This window comes from Rhinolophus hipposideros (assembly GCF_964194185.1).
Source record: "Rhinolophus hipposideros genome assembly, chromosome: 16".
NCBI lineage: Eukaryota > Metazoa > Chordata > Mammalia > Chiroptera > Rhinolophidae > Rhinolophus > Rhinolophus hipposideros.
In genome coordinates this window covers 48277863-48291803 of record NC_138062.1, presented here as the reverse complement: position 1 = coordinate 48291803, position 13941 = coordinate 48277863, and the positions used below count along the sequence as shown (strand labels likewise).

The 13941-nt window shown below is 44.5% G+C and overlaps 1 protein-coding gene and 1 pseudogene across 2 annotated transcripts; one reads left to right on the top strand and one right to left on the bottom strand.

Annotated features, from left to right (window-relative positions):
- Nucleotides 1-4610: 4610 nt before the first annotated feature.
- LOC308509416 (olfactory receptor 10T2-like) lies at nt 4611-9022 on the top strand (the record flags this gene model as incomplete). Its single annotated transcript, XM_081077389.1, has 2 exons — nt 4611-4622; nt 8069-9022. 2 exons carry the CDS (start codon nt 4611-4613, stop codon nt 9020-9022), a joined length of 966 nt encoding a protein of 321 aa, XP_080933515.1.
- A 3415-nt stretch (nt 9023-12437) lies between these two features.
- LOC308509262 (anaphase-promoting complex subunit 13-like) lies at nt 12438-12653 on the bottom strand (annotated as a pseudogene). Its single transcript has one exon. The product of its transcript is annotated as an anaphase-promoting complex subunit 13-like (transcript).
- Between the last annotated feature and the right edge of the window lie 1288 nt (nt 12654-13941).

Here is a 13941-nt window from a genome sequence, read left to right as displayed (position 1 = left end):
ACAATCTGTCTGTGCTCTGAAACTGGGGTTGTGGTCTACTGAGGGGCAGTCAGGTTTGCAGAAGCAGGAATTCTGTGGAAGCAACTAATAAGTGTTCTATGCTGCTTCCCAAAGGTTTGTAGTGGGAATGAACCCCAGCTGTCATAGGGGTAACTTGCCTGATAACATATGCTCTATTAGCTTCTTGCCCTGTCTTTTCTCATTTCTCCACTCCCCTACTTGTGTTTTTTGGAGCCACCTCCCAAATAAACTTATACTTACATCCTTGTCTCAGGGCTGCTTCTGGGAGAGCCCAAGCTATGACAGGGGTTGTTGGTAGAGCAGGAATGCAAAATCATGAGACTGGACTCATGTCCAGTCATGAAATTTAACTCATGAGGTTAAATTTCTTAGTCAGGACTCTTGTGTTCAATGCAGCACTATTCACATTAGCTAAATGGATGAATGGCTGTAGAAGATGTGTGTATATCTTCTTTATGCTAGAGACCTGTCTTTCAGGAGGCGTAGCAATTTGCCAGGAACTGAGGAGGAGGGGAAGAGAAAGAACATGAGAGGGGCAAAATAGCGTGAAACAGCATGGAAATCTCAGAGGAAGGGTCAACAATTTGGAATGGCTGAGTCTGCACCTCACTTCCTTATTTATTAGTAATTTAATAAATAGACATGCGTCGCTTTGCAGGGAACAATGGGTGGATTTGGAGCTAGAGAAGGTAGCGGAGGCCAGGTCAGAAGAGTCTTGAATGTAAAGACGGGGAATTTTAAACGTTACTCTGAGGGCAATGGGGAGCCATGGAAAGTCCCTGAGTAGAGAGGGAACACAGCCAGAGCTCTAGTTGGGGTGGCTGGTACAGAGGACGAACTGGAGGGAGGAGACACTGCAGGCTTTTGTGACACATGGAAATGATGCAGCTTGAGTTAGGGTAGGGCTGAAGGGATGAGGAAGATGAGGAGGAAGAGTAGAGAAGATTTGGCAACTAATTAATTCTGGGGAGAACAGGGAGAGGGATTGAGGAACTGGGGTCACTAGGAGAAGTTAAGCCCGAGCAGCATTTGTATAACAAGTGATCTACTCCTTCCTCCCTGTGGGGACAGAGCCAGGAGTGCAGTTTCCAGGCTCTCGGCCTCACATAGAAAGGTGCTGGCTCAGGTAGTAAATGGCCATCAACTGTGATTGGATGGCCATCAGCTGTGGCTAGTTGGCCGTCAGCTGTAACCAGTGAGCCATTGGCCACTAATATAACTGCCGTGGCTACGCTAGCAGCAAATGGGGCCTAGCAAGAAGATGGTGGCTGGGCTGGCAAGCGCGGATTGTAGTTAGCACGGTGGATTGCAGCTAGCAAGTGGGGTTGGTTGGTTGGCAGAGAAGTGGACAACAGATTGCGGATCATGTGGCTCCTGCTTCCTGTGTCTCCAACCCAGCCGCCAGCGAGACTAGTGGTATGACTCCCCCATCTATGGCTCTGTGGGTGTTCCTTTTTGACCTCACCATGTCCTGGGTCCTTATGTGGAGATCGGGAGCTGAGACCCTGCATGACACTCCCCTTCCCCTTTTTAAAAAAATTTGAAGGTCTTATTGGCTTTATTTAGCGATTCATGAATGGGCATCATCCTATTTAGCAACTAGAAAGGCACTCCTTCCTTCCCCTCTTGAGGGCAGGGCTGGGGGGGTGCCTCTTCTTTGGGGTGAGCGGTGGGCACCGATGGGCACTGGGAGTACTGGCGGAGTGAGGGGTGCATTTGTGATTGCCATCCACAAAAAGAAATCATAATTAGTCCTTTCTCCACTTTTTGCCATAAGAGCCTGGGGGCCGGGGATGAGGACCCTGGGGTTTCCAGTTTCCAGTAGGGAAAAACCCATAGGGTATTGCCAGCCTGAGCCCTGGGGGGTCTTGTTAGTGACTGGGGGGCCCCTGGGACAGAAGCTCCAGGGACCCCTTGTATAACAGGACCCAGGTCCCCAGCCCCTCCTCTCTCAGGCAGTGAGCAGAGAGGGATGCAGGCGGGAACCTCCCTCGGCCATGGTGAGTGTGGATTCAGGGCCTTTTTCTAGCTGGAGAAGCTACGCCAGCCCACCCCCCAGCTCAAGTGTGGGTGAGCACATGGGGTGCAAAATGAATCCACACACGTGCCTTGCAAGCAGCAGGCACTCACACTCACACACACACCCTGGAGCTTCATGCACACGAATGCACACATATTCATACAGTCACCGACAAGGACTCAAAGGGGGTAGGGAAGGGGACCCTGCTTTGGGGGGGGCTTCCTGATGAGAAGAAAGAGGAAAAAGAAAGACTCCAGACCTTAATCCCATGCGTTCCTCATCCCGCACCCTCACAGTGGGGGTGGCATCAGTATGCCCCTGAGCTCAGCACCCACTGGCTACCACGACTTCTACCACTATGCAAGCAGCTGGCCTGGTGATCTCTCCATGGGGCTAATTTTCATGGGGTCTAGCTATGCAAATATGGACAGTTCTAGCCTTGGAACCTGACTTCCTTTTGGACAGGCACTCTCACCAGTGACAATCGGAAAGCATGTGGACACCTTGAGGCAAACTCAATATCACAGCTTCTCAGCTGTTGCAGGGTTGAATTTCAGCTCCATTCAGCGAGTCCCTTTTTCTTCTTCCTTCTCTCTGGGGTGGATGCAGGGGGCTGGCGCAGACACCACCTCCAAGGTGAGGGTGGCCAGGGGCTTGGCTGTCCTTACGAGTCCACTATACTGGGTGTGGTCTATTCCCCGGCACTCCCTGAGATGAACGGAGTTCTCTCTGACTCCTGGCTGGACCGGTCCCACCCCACCCTGCTGATGCGACTCTGCCAGCTCCCACACCCTGCTCTTTCTCTCACAGCCATGTCTTAACCTGTCAGGAAATTCAGTGGGCTCCACCTGCACAATCTGTCCAGAATTGGCCACCTCACATCACTTGCATGGCCCCCACCCTGCTCCAGCCCCCATCCTCATTCACCTGGACCAGCCTCCTCCTTGGTCTCCTGGCTTCCACTCATGTCGCTCCAACTCTGTTCTCCCACAGAGGCCAGAGGGAACCTGGGAACACCTGAGTCAGGTCATGTCCCTTCTCTGCTCAGAGTCCTGCATGGCTCCCACCTCACTCTGCATAAAAGTTGAAGTCCTCACTGCAATCCACAAGACCCTACGCATGTGCCCCCATCACCTCCACACCCTCACCTTCCTCCCTCTATCCTCTCTTCCTCCTTGCTCTTCATTTCTTTCCAGTGTGAATTTGGGCCTTTGCTTGGCTGGAGAAGCCACCTGGGGTTGTCCCCAGCCCTAGAAGTGAGATCTGAAAATGAGGGAAGGGAAACAAGAAATTCCGGAGTGACTGAACATGAAACCTCAACAAGCCCTTTCCTGACCATTCTATGCTCTGCGTTTTCTTTTTTTGTAGCACAGAGACAGGCTCACTTATGCAGTTATAACATTCATTGCTTATTGCTCAATTCACTTCGCTAGGACTTTCTGCTCCTCCAAGGCTGGGATGTCTGCCTGTTTAGTTCCCTGCTGTGTCCCCAGTGCCCAGAGCAGCACTGGGCATAGAACAGGTGCTCAGTGAGTATGTGTAGAATGAAAGGTGAGCCTGCAAACTCGCAGCCCTTAAAGCACAGCCTCCAGAGCCAGACTCCTGGCTTCGAATCCTGGTACCATGACAGTAAGAATGTGAGCAGATTATCCTGTCTGTGCCCTGCTTTCCCTGCAGTGCAAAGCAGAGAATAGCAATCATGTCTCTCCCTGCAAGGAGTCTGAGACCAAAGGGTTCATAGCACTGTTCAGGGAATCTCACTGACTCTTCTCTGAATTCACGGGATCAATCTCCACGTTCACAGATGAGGCTCAGAGGGGCAAAGCCAGCTGTCCAGGGTCATAACTGCCCCTAATAGGTAAAAGCATCCACATTCAAATCCAGGCCTGTCTGATTCCAGAGCTCAACCTTGTGGTCTCTGCAGGTCACTGAAGGGCTATCTTGAGCACAGGATTTCTGCTCCGTGTCATAGGGATTTTTGTCCGGGAGCGACCTCCCTGTCGCTGAAGGCATGCAAGCAGAGGCTGGATAATTGTGGCAGAGAGTACACCAGGTGCACGTTGAAGGGTTTCCTTTACAATTCCCATCTTTAAGATGCCCAAGAAGGGCTGACTTATTCCTGGAGGTCATTTCCAGATCATTATGAAGGTATGTTCCTCAATGTGAGGAGTTAGAACATATTTCATTTGTTTGTTAATTTTAAACTTTAAATATTCAGTCGTATGGTACGTAAGCCTTCATTTGAAACCTACAAATATTGGAGGTGGGCCTGGGTGTTCATTTTTTTCTTCTTTTTTTAAAAAAAATATTAAAGTATAATCGACATATACCATTAATTTCAGGGGCGGCCGGTTAGCTCAGGTGGTTAGAGCGCGGTGCTCTTAATATCAAGGTTGCTGGTTTGATCGCCACATGGGGCCACTGTGAGCTGCAGCCTCCACACCTAGATTGAAACAACTATTTGACTTGGAGCTGATGGGTCCTGGAAAAACACACTTAAATAAATAAAAGTTTTTAAAAAAATTTCAGGTGTACAACATAATGATTCGATATGTGTGTATGTTGCAAAATGATCACCAAGGTAAGTCTAACTAACATCCATCACCACACATAGTTACAAATTTTTTTCTTATGATGAGAACTTTTAAGATCTACTCTCTTAGCAACTTAAAAATATACACTACAGTATTTTAAACTATAGTCACCATGCTGTACATTATATCCCCAGGACTCATTTATTTTATTTTAATGATTTGTAAGAGCTAAGCATTTTTTCAGGGCCACAACTTTTTCTGGTTTGTGGTTTGTCTGTAAGTTTGTTTCCATTTAACAATGTTTCGTGATCTTCAGAAATTATATTTTTAAATAGTCATATCCGAATACTTTCTTCTCCACTCAGGCTTCTAGGTATATTGTTTCTATCATTCTCTCTATAGAAGGGCTCTGATGTTCTCTCTGATATTGTTTAATTTGCAGTAAAAGGGCCTCTTTCAGACACATGCTCTGGGCAACTTTGCCCAGTGTGCCATTTCTTAGATAGCTTTCTTTAAGCCGAGTATGAGATTCTTGGGTTTGGACTTTCATTTTGCTTTGGTTTCTGAAGATTTCAAGTCAAGCTTTGCTTTTTTCATAGCATAAATCCCTCAGAGGACCTCACTGCATTTTCCCGAAGATGTAGATTCTTTTAATTTTACTTGTGCTAGATCAAGGGTTGCAAACTAGTCTGAGGGCCAAATCGTGCACCCCACCTGTTTTTGTAAATAAAGTTTTATTGAAGCACAGCCATGCACACTTGTTTATACATTGTCTGTGACTGCTTTCACACTGGAATGGCAAAACTGAGCAGTCGCAACAGACACTGTACAGCCCATAGAGCCTAAAATATTTACCATCTGGCCCTTTACAGAAGAAGTATGCATCTCTGTGCTTGATCAACATGACTGCCTGCTTCCTGCATCCTGATTTTCTTTTCTTCATGAAAAAAAGGGCATCCCTCCCTCACATTGCTTCTGTTAAGTTCTCTGATGGTCCTGCCTTGTGTTATCTTTATAACCAGAATACCTTTGGACTCCACCAAGCACATTTTTGTTGTTTTTCCTCTATATATCTTCAGAACTAACATCTAAAATTTATTTTTCCAGGATTAAAATTTCAGCAAACTTTCAAAACACTTAAACGATCATTCTCGATTTCTCTGGTCCCATTGCTGTGGATGAGTATTTTCAGGGCCATAGATAGGCATTTATTTATCTTTGCTTTTTTTGTGTCACTGGCTTGCAGATTACCTCAAATGCCACTAGCCGGTGCATAAACCATCTACTAGTGGTTTCATTGTGAGGAGAGTCCTTGCCTCCTGTCTCTGAGATGGTATTTGAGACTCTCCAGGCTCAATTGTTTATTTCTAAACCAATTAACTCTTGATAAGCAGGGAAAGATTGCACTAGGACCATTTCCTTTAAAACAGAGTCCCATGTTCCAAATGAGTGGAAAATACTTCAGAAACATTCATATATATACATATACAATATATATACATATATACGTGTGTATGTATATATATATATGTATATACACATATATATATATATATTTGGAAATTATATATAATATATATATATACACATATATATATTTGGAAATTGATTAATGGATTATAAAGTGATAAAATATTGCCAATCCAGGCTTTTAATGAAGTCTCATAATTTGAATTAAAATGGCCAATCATTTCAGGGTGATTGTCCATTTAATGAACACAGGTGTATCCATTAGGCACAGTGCCTGGGGCTCACAATACTATTAGGTTGGTGCAAACCTAATTGCAGTTTAAAAAGTTAAAAATAATCGCAAAAACCGCAATTACGTGTGCACCAACCTAATATGAAGGGGGCCCATGACGTTGTTTAAATTTCTTTTAAGATCGGAAGAAATAAATGAACTTTTAAAATTGAAGATTATATTCACCTTTACACCAGGTGAATATAATCTTCAGGGCTACAACTTTACAAGCCTAAAATAGAAAAATTTTAAGCTTTTACAAAATTTAAATAACTTTAGATAACAACAATGTTACAAGCTTTGCCTTTCTCGGGTATCTGGACTGTGGCAGACACTGTAACCTGGCCCCTATCATTTCTTTCTCACCAGTCAGGCCTTGAATTCCCTGCACATGTGCCACGTTGGAAGTGCTGGGAGATTCATTTTTCCTGGCAGAAACTCTCAAGCAATGACAAACAGGGGACTGATGGGTAAACATCCTAGCTTCCTCACTGACCCTCAGGGTTCCCCAGGTGGGATTAAATTCTGCTTGCCCACAGTGGGGATTTCCTTCTCTCTCTCCTTCCCCCTCTCTCCCACACATGTTTTGGGAGATAATGGCCCAGATAAACTATTTGCTCTTGAATCCTTGCCTCAGGATCTGTTTCTAGGAGGCTCAAACTAAGGCACTGATGTTCTTACCATCTTTTTTCCTACCCCAAATGTAGTTTCTATTCCTTACAGGTTCTTGTGATTTTTCTTTTCTTTTTTAAAAATTGAAATGTATTGGACATATAAGATTGTGTAAGTTTAAGGTGTATGGTATAACATGTTAATTTGATACATTTACATGTTGTAATGTAATTGCCATTGTAGCAATAATTAACACCTCTGTCCTGTCACAGAATTATCATTTCTTTTTTGTGGTGGGAATAATTATGATGTCGTCTCTTAGTAAGTTTGATGATTGTAATACAATATTGTTGTTGATATTTATTCTACTGTGCATTATATCTCCAAACTTATTCATCTACTAGTTGCAAATTTGTACCCTTAAACAGCATCTCTCCTTTTCCCCCTCCCCCCAGCCCCTGGTAACCACCATTTTACTCTGTTTTTATGAGACTGGCTCTTTTACATTCTTCAGGGCTACAACTTTACAAGCCTAAAATAGAAAAATTTTAAGCTTTTACAAAATTTAAATAACTTTAGATAACAACAATGTTACAAGCTTTGCCTTTCTCGGGTATCTGGACTGTGGCAGACACTGTAACCTGGCCCTTTTAGATTCTTGCTCTTAAACAGCATCTCTCCTTTTCCCCCTCCCCCCAGCCCCTGGTAACCACCATTTTACTCTGTTTTTATGAGACTGGCTCTTTTAGATTCCACTTATAAGTGAGAGCATGTGGTATTTATCTTTCTCTGTCTGAATTATTTCACTTAACATAATGCCCTGAAAGTCCCTCCCTGTTGTCACAAATGGCAGGATTTCATTCTTTCTCATGGCTGAATAATATTCTATTGTATATATCACCACATTTCCTTTATCTAGTTATCTGTGGACAGGCACTTCGGTTGTTTCCATGTCTATGATTTTCTTGTTATCGAAGAGACACTTGCTAGCTGGGTGATATTAGGAAAACAAGTGACATCACTTCTGAGGCTCTTCTTTTGTTGTAAAACAAGGATGATTCTTTCACGCCACCGGTCCCTGTTGGGTAGCAGACTCTTAGTAACTTGCTCTGTTGCATTTACTCTGTCCTTTCCTCTCAGACTCCTGGAGAACAGTGGGAAAACGCCACCTGGCTGGTGACAGAGTTTGTGCTGGTGGGTTTCTCCAGCCTCCCAGACCTGAGGACCATCCTCTTCACGCTGTTCCTGCTCATGTACCTGGTCACCCTCAGTGGCAATGTCACTATCATCACCATCATCCACGTGGATCAGACGCTTCACACGCCCATGTACCGCTTCCTGGCAGTGCTGTCCCTCTCTGAGACCTGCTACACACTGGTCATCATCCCCAATATGCTGGTTCATCTGCTCCTGGAGAGCCAGGCCATCTCCATCGCTGGCTGTCGGGCTCAGATGTTCTTCTTCTTGGGCCTGGGCTGCAGCCACTGCTTCCTCCTGACCCTGATGGGCTACGACCGCTATGTAGCCATCTGCTGTCCCCTGCGTTACGCGGTGGTCATGAGACCTACAGTCTGCCTATGCCTGGGAACCCTGGTTTTCTGCTTGGGGTTCTCCGTGGCCCTGACCGAGACCAGCATGATCTTCTCCTCGCCCTTCTGCAGCAGCAACCGTGTAGAGCACTTCTTCTGTGACATCGCCCCGGTCCTGAAGCTCAGCTGTGCTGAGAGTACAGGCAAAGCTCTGGCCATCTTCTTCCTGAGCATATTTGTGGTGCTGGCTTCCTTTCTCCTCATCCTGCTGTCCTACGCCTTCATCGTGGCCGCCATCGTGAAAATCCCCTCGGCCACTGGCCGCCACAAGGCCTTCTCCACCTGCGCGGCCCACATCTCCGTGGTCATTGTGCATTTTGGCTGTGCCTCCATCATCTACCTGCGGCCCAAGTCTGGAGGAAACCCCAGCCAGGACCGCCTGGTGGCTGTCTTCTACACGCTGGTGACGCCACTGCTGAACCCGGTGGTGTACACGCTGCGCAACAAGGAAGTCAGGGTGGCTCTGAGAAGGACCCTGGCGCGAAGCGGCGGGAGTTTTAAATAAATACTTGCTTTACAGTCCTGCTCTAGCTTTTTCATGATCATGTGCCTGGCCTGACACTCAGTTTCCCCACCTGGAAAATCCGGGCCACTCCAAGAACCTTAAATGAAATAGCCTAGGTAATAAGGCAATTAACGAATAGTGTCTGATACCTAGCGTGAACTCCGTAGGTTGTCCTCTCCTTTTGTCTTGATCACCTTGACTTTGGGGGGAATGCAACGTGGTCTGCAGTGCAGGATGGTCACCAGTGGAAGGTGTCACTGACGGCCCAACCTTGACAGACAATGAAGGGTAGTGATTTAATCAGCACTGAGCAGGGATTGATACTGGTTCCAGTACCCTTTTATTTTTGTCTCATTCAGAACTTCTCCCACGTTTTCTGAGGGGTGGGGGCTGTTTGCCATCAACCCAAGGCTGCCTTTGTTTATTTTTCCTCTCAGAATCGCACACTGAACTGCAGTTATTTTCATGATGATCCTCTAGCTCTCTTCCCTTTGGATCCTTTATGATCCAAGGTGTATGATGGGAGAAAAAGAAAGAAGGGGGAATGAAAAAACGTTATTGTGGTAAAACATATATAACATAAAATTTGCTATCCGAACTTTTTCTTAGTGTACCATTCGGTGGCATTAATTACATTCACAGTTTTGTACAACCATCACCACCATCTATTTCCCAAACTTCTTTTCATCATCCCAAACTGAAACTCTGTATCCATTAAGCAATGGCCCCCCCATTTCCCGCTCCTCCCAGTTTCTGGTAACCTCTAATTTACTTTCTGTTACTATAAATACGCCTATTCTCGATATTTCAAATAAATAAAATCATTTAATATATGTCCTTTTGTGCATGACTTATTTTACCCAGCATAATGTTTTGAAGATTCATCCACGTTGTAACATGTATCAGAACCTCATTCTTTTTGATGGCTGAATAATATCCCATTGTATGGATATACATTTTGTTTATCCATTCAACTGTTAATGGACACTTGGTTTGTTTCCACTTGTTGGCTACTGTGAATAGTGCTGCTATGAACATTTCTGCATAAATATCTGTTTGAATCCCTGTTTCCAATCCCTTTGGGCATTTAGCCAGGAGTGGCATTGTTGGATCATAAGGTAATTCTTTGTTTAACTTTTTGAGGAATCACCAGATTGTTTTCCATAGCGGTGTACATTCCCAGCAGCAGTGTATGAGGGTTGAATTTTTCCACATCCTTGCCAATATTTGTTATTTTCCATTTTTTAAAATTATAGCCATCCTAAGAGATGCAAAGTAGTACCTCATTGTGGTTTAGTAGTTCACTTTTGTTGAATTAAACCCTGGTGATGGATTGAAATCATCCAAAGAATCTTCTCTGACCACAGTGGAATGACATGAGAAATCAGTAACAGAAAGAAAACCAGACAATTCACAAATATATGGCAATTAAACAACACATTCTTAACCAATGGGTCAAAGAAGAAATTACAAGTTAGACTGGAAAATACTTTGAGATGAATGAAAGTGAAATCACAGGGGCCGGCCGGGTGGCGCAGGTGGTTAGAGCTCTATGCTCCTAACTCCGAAGGCTGCCGGTTCGATTCCCACATGGGCCAGTGGGCTCTCAAAAAAAAAAAAACCAAAAAAAAAAAAAAAAAAAGAAAGTGAAATCACAGCATACCAAAACTTGTGAAATGCAGCAAAAGCAGTGTTCAGAGGGAAATTCATAGCTGTAAGTGCTTATATTTAAACAAACAAACAAAAAAAAGATCCCAAATCAATAACTTAACTTTCTACCTCAAGGAACTAGAAAAAAACAGCAAGCTATACTCTGGTGATGGGGATTCTGCCATGATATTTTCTAGGAAACTATGGTCTGTGCTTAATGTGCTGTACCTTCCTTGTACCAACAGGTCCACCCTTTTCCACTCTGCTCTATGTCTCAGGAGAAACCTGTATGGACCACACTGATAGTTCTTTGCCCTTTGGCTTCTGATTGGTTTTGGTCAATGGTAGGCACAGGCAGGAGATAGAAGACAGGAGGAGAGAAAGGTCAGTGTGTTGTTCTCCCCAGTCTCTACCTGGTTGCCATGGATGGCTGTTAAGAAACCAGAGAAATGGCCCGGTGACTCAGGTGGTTGGCACACTGCGCTCCTAATGCTGAGGTCCCGGTTCGATTCCCACATGGGCCAATGAGCTGCGCCATCTAAGATTGTGAACAATGGCTCTCCCCGGTAATGAGCTGCCATGAGCACCTGGAGGTTGGTTTGAGCTGCCGCAGGCCGCTGTGCGCTGCCGTGCTGCCAGAAGCGGCCAGTAGCTAGCGTGAGTGGCTGGCAGCAGGTGAGAGCTGCCACGAGCTGCTGTGAGCGGCCGACCTACGACCTGCCACCGACTGCCTCAGCTGGGGGGAGCACAAGGCTCATAACACCAGTATGGACCAGGGAGCTGTGTTTTACACAACTAGACTGAGAAACAATGCTTGAACCAGAGTGGGGGGGGGGAAGAAAACAGAGGGAGGGGCTGGGACGGTGGCTCAGGCGATGGGAGCTCCATGCTCCTAATGGCGAAGGCTGCCGGTTCGATTACCACATGGCCAGTGGGCTCTCAACCACAAGGTTGGAGGTTTGACTCCCGCAAGGGATGGTGGACTACACCCCTTGTAACTAAAATTGAAAGGACAACAACTTGACTTGGAAAAAATCCTGGAAGTACATACTGTTCCCCAATAAAGTCCTGTTCCCCTTCCCCAATAAATCTTTAAAAAAAAATGGTAGGGAGAGCAGAGAGACATGTCAGGTACCCTTTTAATTTGTAAATATATCCAAAGTTTAAAAACCCCATGGGGAATTTTAGGCATCCCAGTAGTCAGTGAATGAGCTTCTAAATATTCGTTACTTCTACAGGCTTCATATACATCCACTCAAACTGCTTCTCCAAGGGAGGGGGGAGTATATGAGAAGTTGTTAAAGCTCCTTATTAACAACTTTCTTTCTCTTCCGTCGGCTTTCTCTTCTTTAGCCTTTTTCTTTCATATCTTCATTCACTTCTGTCACAGGACAAATATAAGTAGCTGGGAAGTGTTGAACTCTGACAGTAAAGCAAAATTAGGGTTAAAGGCAAATGTTTATAACTAAACATGTTTAAACACAAGCTGGGTTCAAAGAGCCAAATAGTCTGCATTCCTGAGAAATCTCAATCAGTTTCTCATTCTGGTAAGTATTTCCACATTGCATTTTGCTGCCACAAACTAAGTGGGTGTACATTTTTGAGTGCTGATCTATCTATCGTTAAAAGGTTTTGAATTAGGAGACTGAAAGAAAACATTTTTTATCTATGAATTTTTAAAAAATTAAAAATCCATCCATGACAAAGGATCCAGGTGTCACTTTCCTATGGGGGGTACTGTATCCTATGGAGGGGGGTCAGTTTCCTATGGGGGTATGTTCTCATGGAGGTACTGTAAGGCCAAGTCAGTCCATTTCATTTCTTGTTCTTTAACAGATTCTGTGATGCCACCGTTGTCCTGCTCAGGTTCAGGAAGCTCATTCAGTGGCATCACAATGTCCTCATAAGGTAGCTTATCTCCTCACCAAGAATCATCAATCAAATCCAAGATCCTTCCATCTCTCCGTACCTCACTGCACATTCTCCTGCAGCTTTAATCTTGTCAAATCAGCACCCAATCCAGTGCAGCACTGGTGGCTGCTGGAGCCCCAAAGTAACTTCTTTAGCTCCAGTCACTGCATCCACATCCCAGGTTACAGGAAAGGGTGTGGGGCTCAAAGAAGCACAAAACCCCTTCCTTTTAAGGGCTGTGGATGTGGTCATCACATCCATTCATATCCCATACTTCCAGCAAACACTGATCTGCCCTCTCTCACTGTGTTTTTTGTTTTGTTTTGTTTTTGTTTTTTACTTGGAGAATACCATATCGATGAAATCATATAGTATATAACCTTTTTTAGACTGGCTTCTTTCATTCAGCATAATTTTTTTTTTTTTAGCTTGTGGATAGAGAATACAACCTCCTCCCAGTTTTATTGAGATACGATTGACATATAACACAGTAGAAGTTTAAGGTGTACAACATAATGATTTGATTAATGTATATATTGCAAAATAATTGCCACAATAAATAGAGTTACCATGCATCACCTCATAGTTACAAAGTTACATAGTTACAAAGTACCTTAAAAGTTCTCTTGTGATGAGAGATCCTGCATCTTAGCAGAATCTTAGCAACTTTCAAATATACAAACAGTATCGTTGACTATGGTCTCTATACTGTACATTCCATCCCCAGGACTTATTTATCTTACAACTGGAAGTTTGTACCTTTTGACCACCTTCACCCCCATCCACCCACTTCCTGCCTCTGGCGACCACAAATCTGTTCTCCGAGCATGATTATTTTACAATTCATCCAAGCTGTTGTGTGTTTCAGTAGTTTGTATTTTGTGGAGGAGGAAGGTTCCTCAAGGTTCTTTCAGTGGGTCTGATAATCAAATAGACATGAGATAGATTAGCAACAGAAAATGACCAAATTAACTACATACATTGGTATAGGAACCTCACATACATGAGAGAGTCAGAGACCCCACATACATGAGAGGTTCAGAGACAGAAAGGGAAAATGAGGTATATATGACATTCTGAGCTAAGGATGAGGTAAGGCACCTCGTGCCTTCAGAGGGGAGAAGGTCATTGCATGATGATAAGAACAACAGATGTTCAGTAATTAGAAGTTTGCCCTACCCAATAGATAGGCCCAAAAATGTTATTTCTGATAATCTCTTATTATGGGCAAGGCTCGTAATTCAAATTATTCTAGGTAGTAAAAGGGATGGGGCAGAAGTTTCTCCCGAGCCTCTCTCTGGGTCTTGGTTGCCTTTAGCTGCTCAAAACAATTTGCATACCACAGAGGCACATCTTGG